The 21,248-nt window shown below is 39.8% G+C and overlaps 1 protein-coding gene across 2 annotated transcripts; it reads right to left on the bottom strand.

Moving 5' to 3' along the window:
* Window positions 1-5,684: 5,684 nt before the first annotated feature.
* On the bottom strand, window positions 5,685-17,722 carry LOC148648122 (signaling threshold-regulating transmembrane adapter 1-like). 2 transcript variants are annotated; one of them, XR_015926751.1, is made up of 7 exons: window positions 17,397-17,722; window positions 15,043-15,159; window positions 14,382-14,418; window positions 13,874-13,941; window positions 12,921-12,985; window positions 5,993-8,938; window positions 5,685-5,870 (listed from the first exon to the last, which is right to left on the bottom strand). XR_015926751.1 is itself a non-coding variant. In XM_088607979.1 (6 exons), exons 1-6 carry the CDS (start codon window positions 17,446-17,448, stop codon window positions 8,696-8,698), a joined length of 582 nt encoding a protein of 193 aa, XP_088464105.1. In that variant the 5' UTR covers window positions 17,449-17,722; the 3' UTR covers window positions 5,685-8,695. The 2 variants fall into 2 exon arrangements, 1 of the variants encoding a protein (XP_088464105.1); XM_088607979.1 differs by having other exon boundaries at window positions 5,685-8,938.
* Between the last annotated feature and the right edge of the window lie 3,526 nt (window positions 17,723-21,248).

Raw genomic sequence — 21,248 nt, 5'->3', positions numbered from 1 at the left:
CTTTCACTGATCGGCAGGATGCACTGTGGTTTGGATGAGATTAAATACAAAGACCCCAAATGATCGTAGTGATTGTCAGGCATCGTACGGGAATTGCAAAGGTCTGAGCCCTAGTGCCTTCATTTTACACCGTTGTTTAATACGTTTAGCACTCCAACTTCTTTCTGTCCTGGGGGCTGTTGACATAGAGCATGCTGTATTTCAGTGGCTGATAACACGTGGCCAGGCAGGCTGAAATGTGAAGGTATCCTTTCGACTGAAAACAGCTTTGTGACTTCTAGCAATATTATGATAATACTAAGATATCCAGATGATACAGTATGTCCGGGCATTTTACTAACACAATCTGAGTAATGTCCAGCCCAGAGTCCTGAGCTGTTCTCCACACTACTACCACAGGGTTACTGACTTACTAATAAGTGGAAAATATATTGTGAGATCCTATGAATTAGAAAAAAAGGTAATATAACATATTATCACCGGTATGAAAGAGAACATCTGCACAACTCTTAAGCAACAAGCTCTAAAGACAACAATAAAAATGAGACTTTCCATTCTACAGTAAAACCTTTAATGAAAGTACAATGTCCTGTATGATAGCATTTTGTGATATTTTTAGTACTGTTATGGATTTATTGGTTGTCTATTAGTTTAGAAATCAATCTATTAACAATTAAGACTGCAGATACATTTCTCTTAATCCTGTTCTTATCTTATCAGCTCAGTTTTACATTACATTGCAAGGACATGAAGACCTGGAAAAACTGAGGTTGCTGCTGCAAGAGGTGTTAGTGGTACCAGTAGGGGGCACTCACCCTCTGGTCTATGTGGGTCCTAATGCCGCAGTATAGTGATGGGGACACTATATTGTAAAAACAGTGCAGTCCTTTGGATAGGATGTGAAAGAAAAGCAAGGAAAAAAGGAACCATAGAGAGAATTTGGGTTGAAAAGGATGGATTTTTGACAGGCTGTTAAAATCTTGTTCTTGTATTAGTACTGTCAATTCCTGCTTGTTTGCACGCGATCAGATTTCAGAATATGGCCGATACTGCAAATGAAAAACACTACACTGTGCAAGCAAGTGTGTATACCAGAAGCCCAAAAATAATAAATAAATGTGATAATAAATGTGGATATAAATCTGCAGAAAGAATCATATACAGATCCTGAAAATAAGGATGCATCAATGCCTATAAATTCAAAAATGGAAATGATATATTTTCAATTTATACTAGGCTAATATATTTCACAAATATAGCAAACAGTGTAAGGAACAGATTTTTCACTTTGTGACCATGTTCAAGCCTAAAAAACATCCACATATTTCAAATGTCTTTTTAATTGCAATCTTGTTAAGTGCAGAGAGCCAAAAGGACTGTACAGTAGATGCCAGGTGTTCAATTAAAATAAATCTCTGTGTACAAAGACTGATAAACACATCAACACATCCTCATTAAATCAACCGAAACTTTAGTCACCAGAGAAGTTGAAACAGATGTCATGGGATACATAGCAAGCCTGTTTTTCTCACTAATGATAATCACAGCATAAAAAACGACATTTAAAATAAAGTACATAGGAGCATGGCATCTAAACTCCTCATAAAATCCCTCAGGTTACATGTTTTTCCAGTAACAAAAGAAAAATGTCTGGAAGAGTTACTGACCTGCAAGGATCAAAAACATGTTTCAATGTCTAACAGCTGCTGTAATTACGTTTGGGCTACAGCATCATGTTGAAGCAGTTGCACAGTGCTTAGCAATGCTGTCTCCCAGAGATGGGCTACTGGGTTCAATTCCAGACTTGGGGTGTTCTCTGAGTGGGGTTTGTATGTTCTCCCCATTTTTGTGTGGGTTTCCTCTGGGTGCTCCAGTTTCCTCCCTGGCGTGGGTGCGTGTGTGTCTGTGTGTCTGCTGGGGGACGGACTGGAACCCCATTCGGGATGTATCCATACACCTGTTGCTTTTCCAGTTCCCCCATTACTCGGAATTGGATGAAGTGGTTAGAAAATAAGTGTGTGGATGTTTGGACTAAGCCTAGAGGCACCTCTGTTGGAACGAGCTAAAAAGACATTTTCTAAAAAAAGGAAACATGGAACTGGAAGGAAACTGGATATGCTGAATTGGGAAATAAAACTGAGGATAATGAGTAGCATTTGTAACTGAGCAGAACTGTGAAACCCACATGAACACAGGGAGAAGGTACTAACTGCACACAGAAGCAGCCCAGGGCCACAGCACTGTGAGGCAGCAGTGCTAACCACTGTACTGCCATGCTGCCCAACTAAATCACTTAACTGAAACAATTAAATTGGGCACGTAGACAAATCAGTTGTGTGTTTCTAGGTCCAGGCGTTAATTAAAAGATACCTCTAAAACCTGCAGGAGCCTGGCACTCAAAAGCTACCTTGTTAAAGTTAGTTACCTCTATTTTAATGTTACCTGCCTCTGGTCTAAGGTTAAATACTGTACCTCTGTTTTCTGGTAACCTGCCTTTTTTTAGGGTATTTGTTCATTTGAGGCATTCGGACAAAGAATAGGCTTTGAAAATTGGCTACAATGTGACAGCAGTCAGGGTGTATTAGAAAACTACGATCTGAAGCAAAGTGTGCATTGTATGTAGCATGTACTTTATTTTCCATACATTTCAACATTAATAGTCCCTTGCATTAATAATTAAATTTTTAACACTGTCTTCAATGACCAAGTAATCAGGACCTTGGATTTAAGTCTTATCCATCTTTCACCCCAGTACTAACCAGGGCCAGACTTGCTTCAAACCCTCTGTGAAACCATAAGGTAGTAACATCACAGCACAATCTAACCTTCGCTGTGTGTTTGTCTGGCATTGACCTAACTTGAGTTAGATACTGTAAATAAGGGCTTTTATGTTTGGACTAAGCCTAGTGGGTGGCACCTCTCTTGAACAACTTTAAAAGACATTTTAAGAAAAGAAAAACACAATTAAATCTCTAACATGATTGGATTGAGAAAGAAAACCAAAAGCAAAGAGTAGGCTTTGAAAATTGGCAACAATGTGACAGCAGTCAGAGTGTTAGAAGATACTATGAACTGAAGCAAAGTACATAATGGCAGGAGGGCAAATCTTCAGGATTTCTGCTGAGTTTTAATCACAAATACTTTTTTTTTAAACAGTCCAGTTATAAAATGGAAGTCTTCCAAAGAAAACACATAGCAAACAAAGCAGCGGAAAAAATCATTAGCAATTTATGCAAGAGCCGGGCAGGAGGACATTTTGAATCAATAAAACACTATCAGCATTTATTGCTGAGTTCTTATTCTCTACAGTTCTGCCAAGTCCTGGACGATCCCCAGATCGAGACACAGCTGAATATGTGTGGGCTGCCCTTCGCTCAGTAAATTTAATTTGCTTTTACTCACTCTAAGACACTGCTCAGGTATGCACAACAATGGCCAGACTAGGACTGTTAATACACACAGTGTATGCCTACAGTACATACAGTAAAGGCCTTGCATTAATGTAGAGCTAAAAGACACAAAGCCGATTACTGTCATATTCACTAATATAACAGTGCTGCAATGGCGCGGTACAGTATTTCACATTGCTGCACTTGTAGCACTGGGATCCCGGGTTCAATTCCAGACCTGGGGAGATGTCTGCATGGAGTTTGTATGTTCTTCCTGTATTTGCATATGTTTCCTCCAGCTGCTCCAGTTTCCCTCCAGTGTCCAAAAGAATAATGGTAGGTTTATTGGCTTCTGGGAAAACTGACCCTGGTATGAGTGTGTCTGTGTCTGCCCTGCTATGCACTGGCATCCCATCCAGAGTGTACCCAACCTTGTGCCCACTGCTTGTCAGAATAATCTCCTGCTGGCCCACCACCCCAAATTCGAAGAAGTGGTTAGTAGACTGGATGAATGGATAACAGTCCTATTGTTCATCACAGTATCTGTCATAGAGAAGCACCACGGTTAGCTTTGGAGTGCCATGAACTCTGAAAGGCAGGATCACTCAGCTTTGTAAAATCTCGGTGCATCAAACTCTTATCTTGACATTTTTATCTGAAGAGACTTTGTGCCTATGTGTGCACTACAGTATGAGAATGGAACAGCCTAATTGTAATATCTTGACTAAACCCACAATTGTCCACTTCCCAGTCCAGATATAAGCACCCCTCCACAGTCCTGGCCTGAACATACCATATACAGTATACTACAGTTTACACTGCCAAAATCTAATCCAACAAGTGCACTGCAAACATTTATTGCATGGCTTTAAAGATTTTCTCATGGTAGATTTTAAACCTGTTGTTATCCAATGTTTAAGAATGATTCCAAACTCTTCTGACTGGGGCTTGTTTATTTCTGCTCTTCAGGGGGGAAGAACAGACTTAGACAGTATTAATGGCTAGAAAACAGAGACAAACTCTGCGCTTCATTTCCAACCTCACTGCCCGTGGAGAGGAACGGACGAAACAGAAAGAGATTGCGAAACAGAAAGTTGGAGATTTACCATTTCTCCGAGCTTCGTTCAGCTGCTTCTGAGACTTCTGCATCTCCACACAGAAGGTTGTGTGTTTCCGGATTACTTGGGAAATTCTGCGCATCTGCATCTTTATAATGCGTGGTTTTAGCTAGACGAGTTCTTGCCTTTTTTCCATCAACCTTGGTCACGGTAACTACGTCGTTTGCATAGATTATCTACCGCAATACCTTCACCTGGCTTGTGGTGTAATGCATGAATTTCATGCAACTGCATTGTGCTATAGTTTGTCAACACCGACACTCTGTGGTTACTTGCTGACAGTGCACTTCTTCGTTCTTTCGAAGTTCGAAAATGCAAAGTATAAGTACAGACTGCAAATTGTGAGGCACTTCCTTGCTGAGAGAGTTGATGGCTTATAGATCTGTGATTTCCCTCTTTAGGCATGTCATTGAGGCTAATGCAAATTCGGTAACACAAATAACTTTGCGACCAAATGTCGTAATTGACCAAATAGAAAATGATGTACAATCATGACCTTTTTAAAACGCGGTAATTTCCTGTTTTGCTTACTTCGAATCGATATTTTACGTACGTAAATAAACTCACATTGATCAAATAAGCGTAAACGTACTAACGCATAAGCGTTTAGCGGGGGAGAGAAGGTTAATAAACGTTTCTGTTGATGATATTCATATAAATAACTTGTCAATAATGCAACTGAGTACATCCCAGATATGAATTATAATAAATACAAGCACTTCACCATTGCATTATTTCTTCTCTCTTTTTGTGTTTTGGTACAGTAGCTGATTGAGAAGCTTGAAGACAACAGTACCAGGCTCACGTACAGTAAATAATTCAAAAAGTGCTTGTAATTCCGAACTTTTAGCAATTTTGTACTTTGATACCGTGAGGTATTATTTAGGAAAACACGCTTTGCATTCTTTCATATATTGCCTGTAATATATTTGGGATGGCGCAATTCCATTTTATACCTTTCAATTTTTAATTTGTTCAGAGATGTAAATATTATTTACTTTCATAAAGTAGTTAAGAAAACTGGCAAGTACTTTCATACATCTTTCTTGCACCAAAACAAGCGCACAGAGTGTTTTTGTTTAATAAGCTATAAAAAAACAATGGAACCACAGTTCTGTACCACATCTAGTACTAACCAAACCACTAAGATATAACACGAATCACCCAGACACATGCAGCCAGTTAATGCATTTTAATGAAAAAGGTAACATACAGCATTAAAAAAAAAGCAAGATCTTAAAAATAAAGGCATTGAAGAAACAACGAGAGCTAACAAAGACATGTACTTAGTTATGTAAGTAAACCTCCTCTCTGTGAGCAGGTTAGGGGTGACTCTGCGACATTCCCTCAGCAGGGAGTAGGCCTGTGTGAGTAACCGAACGCTCCACGGCCGAAACGTTGTGTTCTCTTTCTTCTTTTTTTCAGCATGGAATAAACCTATTACTTGTTCCTTTGCAGCCTAAGCATGCTGACGCAGCTACCCACCTGTGTGAGTAACGATTGACTGCCAGCTTGATGCCTTGAAAAGTCCTAATAAACATCATGGAATCCAAGTCCCAATGGCAGCCAAGGTCAGACTGTAATTTTACCAAGGTCTCTGACTTCTATATTTCTTTTATCCTGTTTTGCAATTTACCCCTCATTTGTAGTGCCCCCCTTCGATGGCCACCCAATGGCCACAAAACTCACCCAATTTTGTTTACTCCTGCTGGTTGCACTCTCGCCACAAAATAGAGGTCTAGTTTAGATTAGTTGGAACCAGTAATACTACTATTTAAGAATCACTGGAACAACCACTAATATCTAAGGTCCAGTAAGAAAGACTGTAAAATAGGTGACATTCTGCCCAGGGGTCTTCTCACACCTAACGTACGCAATCTCAGTGTCTTGCAGCTTTCATTGCAGCTTATCCCTCATTTGAAAAATTCTTCTCTTGACTGAGCCAACCATTAACTACATTTTATTTTGACCTCTTTTGACAGGCGAAAATTTGAAGTGAACTCTGAGATCTGTGAAAGAAACCTGAAATCCGAGACTCTGTAGGAGCTGAAAATCACCAAAGGGTGTGAACGCATTATCTAATTGTACTGCATGTTGAATTAAGCTTTTTGTTCTTAACAAACAGAAAATCTTGCCTGGAATTAAAAGACGGTTTAGGTTCTGATGATCACATTCGGAAAGCTTTTTTTTATTAGTTCATAGATAGAATTCAAAGAGCCATCAGCTGTCCAGCCATTAATTAATTATTTTAATTGGGTGGGGCATGACTCTCTGGAACTGAGAACCCCACGAACTGGAACTGACAGATATTAGTTTAATAGAGAATATCTGTCCGCTGCAGTTTTCTACATTCATCCTTGACAGGTGATACTGCATCTAACATTCTGCTGAGCTTTTGAATGCATAATCACTCGTAGTAGAGATACATTGGAGGGTCAGTTGGTTAGGATCTCCATGTTTCTTGAATGGAAATGGCAGTCCACTTGGAATGTACGAAAATGAGAGGCATACTGTACATGAGGAAAAGAGTTGCAAATTTCTAAGTATAATAATTATAATAATTCCTCTACTGCAGTGTTGGCATGGGAATCAAAATGGCATAGTTTCCAAAATAATATTTTGTTTTCTCCAAAGATCACAGAAAGTTTCCCCTTGTTTAGTACGTTAATTCCTACTGCACTGTTGCGTATAGGTTGCAGATGAGAAGAAATGATCGTAATGAAGCTATAATTTTCATAGCTGGCATGAATGGAGACGACCTTCTGGGGAGGAGAGCATAGATGGTAAAATAGCTGCAGGCCATTTAAAACATTCAAAGCATTTTCAAATTGCATTGTACCACCTTTCTTGGGACCAGCTGAAGTTGTGAGAGAAGGCCTGCACAGCCGTTCTGTGCTCATTAAATGAAATAATAAGTGCAAGACATTATGATATGTACAGTAACATGCAGGAGATGGATTTGTTTACTTTTATAAGTCCTGTCACCACTGCTGTTTCACATCTTGTCCCATGTACTCCCAACAAGGACTGTACCACAAGAACGGACCGAATGACAGCCCACTCTGGTTCTGGAACTGTGTAGCAGGGATTTAGTGAGACGCAATGCTCTGTTACTCCAGAAAACCCCAGACGAATTCCACCAGCTAGATTCTGAAAACCCATGAGCTTGTCCTGGAGCAGGTGGGAAAGGACACAAATCCGAAAGTTTCCCCATCAGAGGAGGGTGACAGTTCCCAGGATGTCCTTTTCATAGCTTTGTTTATTTTCTTTTTAGCTTCCATAAACAAAAGGTGATTGTTTCCTTTTATGCCCCAAACACTAGAATTACAAACTAATGTTCAGAATGATTTTGCATCATTTCCGACACATTTGATATAATCTATGGGTTGATTCCCAGCCACAGTCTGTAGGTGGTACGTTTCATACAAAAAAACCCATTGTGAATCTGATACTGTTTGGTGCAGAAGTATGCATCCGGAACTGCTGTTTCTCAGCCAAAGGATGAAGCACAAAGACGCAAAGGAGCTCACCTGAGATGCGACTGAGGAACCTCAATCTCCATGATTCAGTCTTCAGTGGTGTCAAAGGTATTCCCCGATGTCCCCAGGGAGTTAATTGTTGAGTGGCCAGGAGGTATGAAGATGTGGTTGGTAAAACACCTACATACTCAAGTCAGCAGTTGATAATAAAGCGCCTTTGCAATAAGGACGTAATGGTGTGGTGTTGACTCTACTGTAGTTCTGAGCCCACAGACAGCTGCCATAAATTTAACTGCTGGTTTTCTTAGGTATAGAAAGTTTATATTTGGCTCTTCAGACTCTTTCCTTTAAACTGTATATGGTCCTTGTTTTAATGGAAAGGTGCAGGGCTTTCTTTTGCTGGGGTTTATTTTTATCATTGACGAACAAATATGTGTGGCAGTTTATTCCGAAGGTCTTGTGCAGTGCAGTACATCTGAGATGCTCTCAGCCAGGACACATTTCAGTTTCAGACCAATCCATTTGGATTTTCACTGGCACTCTTCTCCTTTTCCTAAGTTTTTCTTGTGACCTAGAGCCCAGGAAAATGGTCAAATGATTTTGGACTGTCTGACCTGAAGAGTGTCTTTGGACAGTGAGTAATTAAGTTGCTGGTGGTCTTATTGAGCTGCTTGAGGGGCCTGTTTCCCCTGTACATGAACTTAGATGCTCAGAGGCGGTTGGCATAATCTTTGTTGACACCCAGGGCTTTGTTCCTCTCGGACTCTACAGAGGCGTACAGGTCAGAGTGCAGGGAGGCCGTGTCTGTCTCCGGCACCATCTCCACAGCCCCTGTGACTCGCGGCAGAGTCACCACATCTGAATACTGGATCTGTGGGGAACTTCGGCCGGAGGAGGGCTTGGGAGCCTTCAGCTGCAGATTGGCGTAACAGTCCTGTCGACCAGCACGGCCCTGAGAGAACAAAAGAAATCAGACACAAGCAGATGTCTTTGCCTGTGCTCTCTTTGTGAGAGTAAAAGACCGAAGCTTCATCCAGGAAGGTGAGCCCTTTGGCGGGTCACAAGATTTAACACTTCATGGCCACCTGGGTGCAGAAATCACACCAGACAGTGTCGGGAATCTTTCTGTAAGTTGTGGGTTTGAGTCCAGTCTCCACTACTAGCCCGAGCGAGCGCAGGTGATAGGTTCCACATACACACGGATGACAGCACTCCTCCCAGCCCTGTAAGAACACCCTCAGGCAGACTTTCACAGTGTGCGGCCAATTAGTCTATTATTTAAGTATTATTTTTCTATCAGTTCCATTTTCCTTAAACACTTCCTTCGTCCTTGACTCGTCCTTGCTACTGTGCGTTTGCTACCTCGTAGTTTCTTTATGCCAGTTTTCATTTTTCTCTACTTTTGTGCATTTCAGTGCTTTTCCTGTTCCTTGCCGCTACCTCACTGCAGCCCTGGGTGTTGGGTGTATTTTTTGGTATTTTAGTCTTTTTTGTGTCTTTTTCTTTTTCCTAACGCCATCTCTGACGGAATAGTGAGCCCGCGGGGTCCATTATTTTGGCTCACTAGTCTGTCGGCGATGGCGTTAGGAGCACCAGGTTGGACCCTATGCGGCGCTGAGCGTGAGGATGACTAGAACCGATGAGCAACCAAATTCAAAGGCAAAAGGCAAAAATCAAAGTTGAAAAACTAGAACTAGGTCGGGTGTCTAAAGTCAGGTCGAAAGTAGAAGCCCGCACCAGAGAAAGCCGAAGAGTACTTCTCAATAGTGAGTGGGGACTGAGTGGAGTGAGAGGGTATAAATAGAGAAGAGTGAGAGGAATGACGATTGATTAATTAGTGGCTGGGTGTTGGCGGTGAGAGGTGCTCGCAGGAATGTGGTTCGTGACAGCACCACCTGCCCTCACGGCACCTTAGCCATCTTCCCACAAGGCACCGATTGCAGGGTGCCCTTGACCGAATTTGTGAGGTGAAAAAAGGTCAACAAATCTTACCCAGCCAGCCATTTTCTAACCACTTTATCCAATACAAGGTCAGGGGGAGGAAGACAAATGAAAATTTCTATTATACATTAATTTTAAAGCAATGACCCTATTAATATCTAATCTTGGGAGCAAAGTCATATTTTGATTGCCTCTTTGTTTTTGTTGTTTTGGACAAGGGGGAAGCTTTGCCTACAGTTATAAATATGAAGGGTGATAAAGGTTATATCCTGAGCTACAGAAGGACTTGAGTGAGAGAGACCTGCTGAGCAGCTCTGTGGTTGATTTTCACTGGCTTATGTTGCTCACTGTTCAGCAGAGAACGAGGGCACAGACAGGAAATGAAGCTTAGTGTAAGAGGAAGCACAGGGGAGACGGAAAAGTCTATAGAGGCTGAAGAAACAGGGGAAGAAAAGAAAAGAACAAGGGTGTCTGGGTGTACAAATACAATATCTGTATCCATCTGCTCTGAATGATGTGATAACAGTGCTCATTTAAACATCAAGGAACTGTTCCCAAAGTTGGATCTTTAACAGACACATCTTATTCGGGGGTTTTTTCATTTGAGAAAAAAATGACTTCTCGAACCAGAAAAAACATTTTCATGACATTGTTCATGAACCAAAGAAGAGAGTTAAAAATAAATCCCCTGCTACTATTAAAGGATGTGGCCAGGGTACTAACTCAACCAATCAGTTTAAAAACTAGAAAATTCACAAATATATTTTAAAAATATAAATATAAATATATAAATAAACTCACGTAAAAACCACTAAACTAATGCCCTTGAAAACAAGAAAAGAACTAAATGGAGAGGCTCACACATGAACATATGCTGACTTTTAAGAGTGTTTCAGTGAAGCACACTACTTCACAATGCTGGTGTGTATAATAGTGCTGTACAACAGAGAGGGATTCAAAAAATTTGTTCATTGGCATAACTAATGCCAGTCTCATCCCTCATATTTTTTGTGAAAATTATAAAGTGTGCTACAAATATTCGCCTTGCTCCTTATTCAAATGGTAAAGGAGTGAAAATTATTTTCTACAACCTCTAACAGGTTGTATCTGTTATGAATGAAAACATTAACATTGGACATTGTCAAATATATTCTTTATATATATATACCTTGCAGTACAGAAAAGCAGATACAAATACTGTCTGAATACTCTGATTTTACATGTCTTAAGCACATGCGCATCAGTAAAACAGTACATTTTGAAGTTGAATTCCTTCCCTTTTCGCCTGCAAATATGATCATTAAAAATCAACATTAGGTTAACATTAGGCTTAATTCCAGAAATGAAGTTGTATTCTTTTAATGAATTACAAACCAAGGGACACAAAGTGGAAAGTGTTGTGGGAGTGTGGAACAAACTACATGAACCAGCCATGTTATTGAAGCCGATAGCCCAGCTTCTTCCAAGAAACAGCTGAATTGATTAAATCGATAAGGAACCAACTACCAAATGGGCTGTTTGGGCTCAATGACCAAATCTGGATTTGGATCTTCTATATTTTAATGAGCTGTACATCTCTTGTCAACCTAAACCCTCGTATATTGCACTAAAGCCAATTAGCCAATCAAACAAAATGCTCAGGATTAGTGATTTGATTCATATTACCTGATGATACGTTCTTATTACAGTAAAAAAAATGCATAGACTACCAACCTGTACAGTACATACAGTAGATTTACTCAGAATACCCTGATCTCAGTGCCCTGAATGCAGTCAGCTTGCTTTTTTCAGAAGCCCTATTAGGTGTAATGCCTAAGGTAGCACTGGAAACAACAATCAGAAATGACTGCTGATGATTCTTGTAGATCATGGGTCTCCAATACTTTCTGGAGGAGAAACCCTGTCCATCAGGTTTTATAGTTTACCTTCAAATCACAATTAATGACTTAGGAAAGTCTGTTTGTGAACAATGAAGTAATTATTTGAAAAAATAATTGTTAGTCACTGATTAAGCATAATGCAAATCAATAGATCAGTAACTTACAAGTGTTCCCAGTTTTTAGAAGTGGGTGATCTAAGATTTACTCGATCGAAATTTTCTAGGAAGAGATTCCACATGACATGAGCAGCTTCCTTTGAGCTACTGTAGGTAGGGAGCCAAAAGAAATAACTATACAGAACACAACAGCTGATGCTTGGAGTGAAAATCAGTGTGAAAACAAACCATGGAACAAGACAGTGTGAGAGAATTACTGCGAGAAAGACTGGACAGGACAAGGACAACAGAGAGAGACATGGTAGGGACTCACAGTCATTCTGACAAAGTCCCAACAAGCAGGAAGGAGAGTGAGACAAACTATCAATTACTGTAAAGGATCACAATTTATCCTTGCGAGCATTGCACAATAATACTAGCACTGATACAACTATGACTGCAGTCATAACAGTAAAGCACAAGAGAGATAAGGAAAGACAGTGAGAGATGGATGTAAAGATTGGAAGTCGTGTGTGGGGGTAACACACTTAAGAAAACCACAGACAATGCAGGCAACCTTTGCAGAGCATTACAGAAATGTTCATAGAAGCATGTTAACAGGTGCTTTGCAAGGACTGGGACTACACAGTGGTGGATACCTTTTCACCGGGGTAAGCAGCACTAAAGTCTGAATGTATTGTTCAGTCCACAGAGTAACCCTACAGAAAAGGATCTCCTCCCTTTACTTGATCTTTTCAAGTATCTCAACCTTCCTGCCTGGGAGTCAAACACCACAGTGCATCAGCAGCTTCCTGACATCATTGTGTGATGTAGCTGGCAGGTGAATGTTACCGTGTTTCCATAGCCTAATTGTGCACCGACAGATTGCCTCAACCAGGACTCAGTTAGGACTGAAATAATAACTAGACAGCGAGGCTTCGGTGAGGACAGTCTCTGTAAATTGCCAAAACAGATACAGGAAAGACAAGAAAGAAGGTGAAAGAGAGCTCCATCTCACCTGTGCGAGGCCTTTGAGTGTCTGACTATTGTTCATATCAGATGAGTTCAGCTGAGGGTCAACTCCTGTCAATATACAGTGATGACAAGTTTACAGCCCTGATATTCAACTTTTTGCATTTTAAAACTGCTTGTATTTTAATGAAGAAAAGATTAAGCAAGGTTAAATGTAGAATGACAAAGCCAGGCCAAGCATTTTAATCTGGACAACATTTGCAGACCTAAACCTGTGTAGGTGCTGGCAAACTGTGATGGTGTGAAAGCAGTTAATATTTTCTAGCCTTTGAGCTGCCAGTTACTAGAGGTGAGACTGGACCTTTTCTAGTGGTGTTCCTTATTTTCCAGTTTTAAGCCAAACTACCTACTTATCCATAGCTGCAAGCTTTGGGGTTTGGCCTTGCTGGTGTCTGCTACAAGCTGCTATTGTGTCAGGATCACACATAACAGTCTTTTCTCATGTACTGTAGTGCTTTCCACTATAATAAGATATGTGGTGGGTGTTATGTGCCACATACAAAACTCCTGCTTAGTTTAATGTCGTAAATTAAGTGTCAAGGTAATGCGCATAGAAGACTATAAAAAAGACACATTTTGACCAACATATGTTTTAGTACAAATAGCTTTCTGAAAACAGAAGCCTTACAGCAGAGACTTACGATTGGGGTTCTATCTGATTTTATAAGAGCTAAGTCTCTTCTACTTTGGTACTTATTGAGGTTCTCTAAGAAGCAGACTACAAATTCCTGTTTTATGGATTATTCTTTAGAAACATTTTTCTAAAATATTCTTTTTTTTTGTTCCAGAGTAACTTTTTTCCTCCTAATCTATGATATTGCCAGTGGTGTCCAGACCTCTGGAAGATGTTTTGGTCAGTTGGGTGGTCCTCCAATGCCTGTGCACAGCAGACAAAACAAGAACACAGCAGACAAGAACACACGTGATAAATGCACTCACGGCTCTGGGTGTAGTTGATATTGCCGTAGATGGGGTTGTCTTCCATGTCCTTCAGCTTCAGACTGAAACTGGAACACCAGAAGCCATCCCAAGGGGAAAAGAGCACAAAGAGACACATTATCTACTTTGAAAATTAATTCTGTATCATCACTAAAGTGTCATCAAAGTTTGCCACATTTTCCTTCACCCTCAGAATCTCAAAAATGTTTTAATGTCACTGTATTTGCATAGATACTTTCTGTGTTGTGATTTTAATCACTGAATTGAATTCACTTGTAATACAAAATGTCATTGATTTAGGAGGTGCTTCTGTTTAGAGATTAGGCAACAGATGCTACTGCAGCATCTCTGACACTGGCTCAAAGTGTCTCAGCCAGACTGGGATGATACAAGCATGTGCTTGTTGACAATATGTTAGTCCAGAAAGTAATTAGTAAGGTTTTAAAATGGAATGGCTAAGAAAAAATATTACAAGTATATATACTGCATTCAAGCAAAAGATACCCACCTTCTCCGAAAACGAGGCAGAAACTTTTTTCCTCCATCTGACAAAACAGAGGAAAGTGCTGTTGTAAACATTAGCCTCATTACTTTCACAAGTTCTTCAAGTGTAAATGATCTACACTCTGTGTTCATTAGAATGATTTTGGCTGAAACAGTAATTAAATCAACTAAATATTTTGTCAATGTGTTAATGTGCATAAAATAGGATACTGCAAGTGATGTACTGTGTTATAACAGAAGAGAACTTGACAGTCCAAGTTACCTTTAATAAACTGTTAATAAACCTTTTATAATAAGGACAGAAACAAGACTTCTATTGTACACCACTGTGAGCAATTTCAGGTTTTATGAGATTTGGTCTTACATAAAAGCAGCAGGTGTTTGTTACCTTATTTTGATAAGATTTACACAGACAGATGTTATGCTCAAACGCTCCTGTATTTTAATGAAATTGAAAGTAAGGTGTTTGAGTTTAAGCATTTTGTGGATCTGCTGCTAATATGAGGTTTCTATTAATTAATTGCTCATTTACTCCCCATTTAATCCTGATGGCATTAATTGATAAATTGTGGATTTTTAAGACAGCTGAAAAGTTAGAAACTAATCTCCAATCACATGGGAATGTTGACCCATTAAAAGACAATGCTTTGCTTGTGTGCTCCTACCTGCACTGTACTGAGAGATACAGCAAAGAACGTTCCAGCACAAGGACAATATGAACACAGCGGCAATCACTGCAACCAAGATCCACAGCTGGTAGGTCCCCCGGAGGCTCCCAAGACCTGCGAGTCCAATTACAGAAAGCTGGAGGTCATGGGGACATGGTGTGGAGAAGAGCCAGTCTCAAAGATCAGATAAGACTGTGTGCAGCAGATTAGAGACAGGCAGATGAGTTAAAACATAGGAGAGAGGTACAGTATAATAGTCTGCAGCAGGTAAGGTCAGCCCTGGAACTGCAGGTCCACAGTCAGGAAGGTTTAATCATCGTTAATTAGCCTGACTGAGGCTTTTATTCAAGGGCAGTGTAGGGAGGAAAAGCAAAGCAACAACAGCAATTAGAGTAAAGATAAAGGAGTTGAAACTTTTGCTTGTTTAAAACTTACTGACTGAAATGCTGCCTCAGATTTTCAGGTACCCATTTATACTGTATAATGGCATGTTATTGGACCGATCTGAGTGAACTACCTTGCTCAAGGGCTCAATAACAGTGTGAGTAGTGTTTCAACTAGGGAATTAAATGCACAATCTTCCAGTTAAAAGTGTAGAGCTTTAACAACTTCTCCACACTGTTGCCGTGGTAATCTATCCCTGAAGTATTAATTGCCAAACATATCTTAGAATTTCATCTTTGCTACTAAAACAGTTGATTTGTTCATTTAAGCAGTTTTACAGACCATCTGGAAAGACATTATGAAAGCCTTTCTGTGAACACACTATTAAGTTTAAAATGTTTATAAACCCTTTATGACAGACATGCTTAAATGTTTATAAATCATTCGCTAAAGCTTTTTTCACTGTATAAAATTTGCTGAGCCTTGTCTCTTCAGGATTGATTAATATCATGGCAATATGTCAGAGCAATCGTTTAGACAAGATAATTATTAAAGCTCTTCTTTAAATATTTATTGTGAAAATTCTGTCACAGAAATTAGTCATCTGCATTGTGTGGGTTTTTCTCTCCCATTAGGATACACTATGTGCTCCAAAATAATCCTTTTGTAATGTCAGTGCCTCTCCATGTTCCAGCATCCAATGGCTTACATTCACACCTGCCGATTCAAACCAGCAGGGAGACATACAGCACTCGCTCCCCCACCTTTAGAGAAGCGTACGCACATCCGGAGACACACTTCTCCGGCTTTTTGTTTTCGTTTGAAATCTGGAACGCGACTGTGCTGAGAATCAGCTACTTAACTTTCAGGCTTTTCTGCTGCTGTGTGTTTCTTTGCTTTTGTAGTTCCCTGTCAGGACTCTCATCTTCTGTAAAATTGCAAATATCCACCCCTCTTTAGAAATCCAGAAACGGCCACAGCACATAATGTGTCGTTCTATTTTAATTACCTTGGAATCCTCCCTAGTGCAGTAGAACCTGTGTCAAATACAACACCCTCTTCATGAAGGAGATCTCAAACATGCACTAGAGAAATGTCATTGGGCCTTCTCTGGCACCCACACTATTTACTTTAAAAGTCTTTTTATAAAATGTGTTATTCAATTACTAGCAACAGTCAAACAGCATTTTCATTGTGAATACTTTGCTTTTTACTGTATTGAGAAGATTTCTGTCTTTCTTTACGGGAGTTTGAACATGAGTACTCAGGCAAAGCTGATTCTCACTCCAGTCCTGAAGGACTTCCAGTGACCCAACTCGAATTTGACGAAGCACTAATCTGATGGCCGCTTTCATCTGAAATAGTGATCAAACCCTTAGTTTCTTCAAAGATGGTGTCATGCAAGCAGCTTCAGACCGTCAAAACATGCTCTCGAATTGTACGATATTACATTATATACATTACGATATTTAAAATAGTTACAACAATGAGACTGATTTTGTCTTTGACTTGACAATCTTTAAATGAGACTGATTTAATAGCAATCACACTGTGAAGTGAGTTAATTTCTTCAGATGGTGTATTCAAAGTGCAGGAACCCAAGCCAAGAGAGGGAATGAGCTATTAATCTACTAAAAAAATACAATCTTAATTATGTTTTCAGATTTTTTTTAAAATCAAAATTAATATTCTAATGTCTTCCTGCGAGAATTAATCTCGAATCTGAACTAGGACGCAACTATTTGCTGGGGATGGCTGATAAGCAATTGGAGAAGCAATTTGGAAGAGCAGGATTTGAGCAAAATCTGACATTTAAAAACATGTCAACTATCAGCTGGGGAAACTCTAACTGGTGCACTGGGTTACGTAGATACTCGCGGACGAACTGGCTGGCTGGCGTTAATGTACATCTCCAAGGGTAACGAAAGATGGATTTGGTTTGAAGGCGAATGAAGAATGAGACTCACCACTTATTTCGGTGCAGTTGGACCTGCAGCCAGGCAAACCCATGTTCCCCATTTCAGAGCTTCGATCGTCTCGGATCCAGCGCTGAGGAGAGAACTGTTGGTTTACTTATTCCTGCATACCTGTGTTGCACATTTGGAAAGGTCAGGCTTTGTTCTCTCTGTTTCTGTGCTGCTGTTGAAATAATAGAGCTTGAGATGCCTCTCTCTTCTCTGCTGTGACTTCAGGCCCCAGAATGAAAGAGACTCCAGCAGCTGCAGGGGATATTTTAGGGTTTTTCAGAGCAGGATGCACACTCTACAACTACTGCTGTGCAAAAGCATAGCAAGATACTGCTCTGCAAACCGCACCCCTTCCTATGAACACAGAGAAGAAGAGACAGAGACAAAGAGAGAGAAGACAGAATCAGCATGCCACGCTGGCTTCATGCTGAAACAGCACCAGAGAAATGTCGTTGGCCCTTTTCTGGCATGTACACTACTTACTACAGCGTATTTTTGTAAAACTTTCATTTGTTATACACTTACTTGTACAGTAAGTAGGCAGCATTCTCATCATGAATAGATTACATTTTATTGTACGGAGACGATTTCTGTCTTTCTTTCAGGAAAACCCCCATACTCCTACCTTAACCTACATCGGAGATTCAGGGGAGCTGGTAGAACAGTAAAGGTACCTGGGGACTGTTCTGAACTCCAAGCTAAATTTCAAAGCCAATACTGTTCTGCATTGATGATTCATTGTTGATTTTGTTCCATCGGTCCTTACTTGAATCTATTCTAACTTTTACCCTGATCTACTGGTTTGGCAACCTGAATCTGAGAGGCAAGAACAAACTGGGCAGCCTCATGAAAATATGTCAGAAGGTTGTTGGTGCTGATCTTCCAGCCCTCTCCTCCATCCATTGTACACGTGTTTTACGTAAAGCAAAATCCATCTGCGACGATCCTTCACACCCCTTGTTTTATCATTTCCAGTTACTTCCATCAGAACGCAACAAAACTAACTCCAAAACCAACAGATTTAAGTTCTCATTCATACCTGTAGCCATATTGTTACTTAATACTTGATTTTCTATGTAAATATGTATGCGTGTTGTTGTTATCGTGGTTTTTTTTCTGTCCGTCTGTACACCAACACCGCTGCTATAAAACAACTTTCCCCCCCTTGGGGATAAGAGACTCTCTCTCTCTTTACTGCAGTTTGAACATAAGAACTCGTACAACACTGATTTTCACCCCTTGAAGTCTTGAAGGCCGTTGGCCACTTGATTTTTTCCCAACCGGCTTCCAGTGACCCAGCTGGCAATCAATTTGATCAAGCACTGATCTGATGACCTCTTTCATCTGAAACAGCAATCAAGCCCAGATGACACACCGGTCTTACAGGACAAGAGCTGAAAAGTGTACCATACAGAAAGAGCCCTGTGGCAGAATAAAGCACACAGTCATTGATACACTGAAAGTCTTCTGCCTGTCTGCTCGATGTCCAACAGTTTGTGAGCCATGACTACAAAGAAATAAGTGGAGGAGCACACCTTCTTACCCAGACTGGGATGGTTCACATCTGTGGAAATGTTTTGCCTTAAAAATATTGTACCATATATATACCAACATCTCATAAATTGACTTCAAACTTATTGATGTTCTGGATGTTTGAAAAAACAAGGCATAATAAAACACAATACGTTCTCTAGTACTGACATACCATATATTTAGGGAATACTTGTGATGTAGCTGAAAATGTATCTATTTAAGATATAGATTTACATGGATTTTAAAGTCATGACAACTGAGGCCATTTAGTTTTTTTTCTTTTTTCTTTACCATATGGAGAGTACGATGAAGGGTAAAGTACCAGTGGTGAATGAGATCTTTTTCCTTTTATAAGCCTGCTACTTCATGTTCCAATTGAAAGAAACTACAGGAAGACCCAAGTTCATTGTGAATTAGGTATCATTGAGGGAATTTGACCGAATTAATTCATTATTATTAATAAATATTTGTATGTATGATTTACCTTTTCAGTTATTCAATTAACCTTTATGGGCTGGAGTACTCCCATATAATAGTATTTACAATTATCTTTAAAAAACTGTAAATCTTCACTGCTTTGCAAAGGTCTTTGATATCTTAGACACGATCAGAAGATACTCTACATCAGGAGAACATAAGCAATTGCTAATTTTTTCATGTTTTCCACTGTTATAACCTTGCCCATTATTAAGGCAGTTTGGGCAGGAAGGAAACAGGCTTTAGCAGTCTTTAACTCACATTGATCAGAATCTTTAAAAAAGTCGATCAGAGCAACTCCGGATAAATTATACATGAGCAGCCAATATGAAATGTTGTCCTACTGTAGCTCATCCATCAAATTTACCATTCAAATCTAATTGACTCATTAGCAGGTGACCTTTGTCATTAACCTTATTTGTTCTTCTGCATGTATCTTTAAAACTAAAGCTTTAGTAAAAACTTTTAACTAAAAACAAATAGGCAATAGAATAGTAGGATATGACCGTAGAATTGTGTTTCTGCATAAAGAAGAAAAACTGGAGTTCTGCTCAGCAGTGTGTATGTACTGTGCATATTTATTTAAAGTGCCTGGGTTGACAAAATCAAACCAAGGAACAACAGGCCAAAAACTGCCTCATATCCATCTAAAGCAATGGGGGAAAATAGAGGGTCCTAATTAGACGATCATCTAAATGAAAGCAAGGAGACAGCAGAAAGTCACCATGGATTTCAAAGAGGCAGAATTTGCCTTCTTAACCAGTTAGATCTCTTTGAGTAAGTAACTGCAGCGGTGGATAGCTAAGACACACAGCACACGTAGAGCCGCTCAAAAGACAAACCCTCTGGCTGAGACTGGAAATCCAAAGTCATGCATTCATGTGGAAAAAGATCTAGTTAAGGTGGGCAGTATGGAGTAGTGATGAGGTCTCTGGGTTTGTAGTTGGAAGGTTATGAGTTTAAAAATCCTGTTTAGGATGCTGCTTTACCAAGGCAGTGTACTCATATTGCTCCCCCAAAATACCAAAACCTGTAAATGGGTACAACTGGAAATTGCTTTGACTAAATGTGCAAGGCAAATACATTAATAGAAAAGCATTATTTTATGGGTCTAATTTTAGGATTTGTGCTCATCATATTTTTTCAGTAAGTGTGGATCTGGTGCAATCTAGAGACTTGACATAAGAGCAGACAATATAAATCTAGGTAGGGTTGCAAATTCCATAACATCCATCCATTTTCTAACTGCTTTATTTCAAATAAAGGTCATGGGGGAGCCAGAACCCATCTTGGCATAAGAGAATACAACCCTGGATAGTTTGTACCTGAGATGACTGCACTGACAAAGTCTCTGGGGACCTCTTCAAGATCAAGATCAGAGTGCGATGCAAGGGGAAATTAAGTTTAGGACCATTCATGGTAGAACAGTGGAGACGATTCTATGCAGTGAAGATTATTGGGGTCTGGAAGCAACTCCCTGCGTTTAAAAAAACGCATTTAAGGAACTAAAGGTGACAACTAAACTGGTCTTTGTAACATTTCTATGTTCTTGTATTTTAATCCCTCGAGAGACATCTGGTTGAGATTTTTTGCATCAATAAAATACTGTTGAACGGGCGCAATGTATTTGAATACAATATAACATTTCACATCTTGTGTCGTATATAAAGCTTCCAAGACACTGGACTGAATTCAGTTCAAAGCGCCTGATAAATCTGCGGGTGGATGAGTAATCTTTCTCAGTCACAGTAGCTTTCAATGCAGCGCTATTTGAAATTCAGGGCTGATTTCGTACTTGCTGTCTTGATTACAATCGAGAGGCGGGTCTAGTAGTTCTGAAGT

The sequence above is a fragment of the Lepisosteus platostomus genome, chromosome 15 (assembly GCF_059453375.1).
Source record: "Lepisosteus platostomus isolate fLepPlt1 chromosome 15, fLepPlt1.hap1, whole genome shotgun sequence".
NCBI lineage: Eukaryota > Metazoa > Chordata > Actinopteri > Semionotiformes > Lepisosteidae > Lepisosteus > Lepisosteus platostomus.
Note: the sequence above shows the minus strand (reverse complement) of the source record. Positions and strands in the feature narration are given on the sequence as shown.

Coding starts and splice junctions, on each gene's coding strand:
- LOC148648122 (XM_088607979.1), bottom strand. CDS start 17,448: ATGGGGAACATGGGTTTGCCTGGCTGCAGGTCCAACTGCACCGAAATA. Junction 14,419..15,042: donor TATCTCTCAGTACAGTGCAG/GTAGGAGCACAC, acceptor CTGTTTTGTCAG/ATGGAGGAAAAAAGTTTCTG. Junction 8,939..12,920: donor CACTCAAAGGCCTCGCACAG/GTGAGATGGAGC, acceptor TTGTTCTCTCAG/GGCCGTGCTGGTCGACAGGA.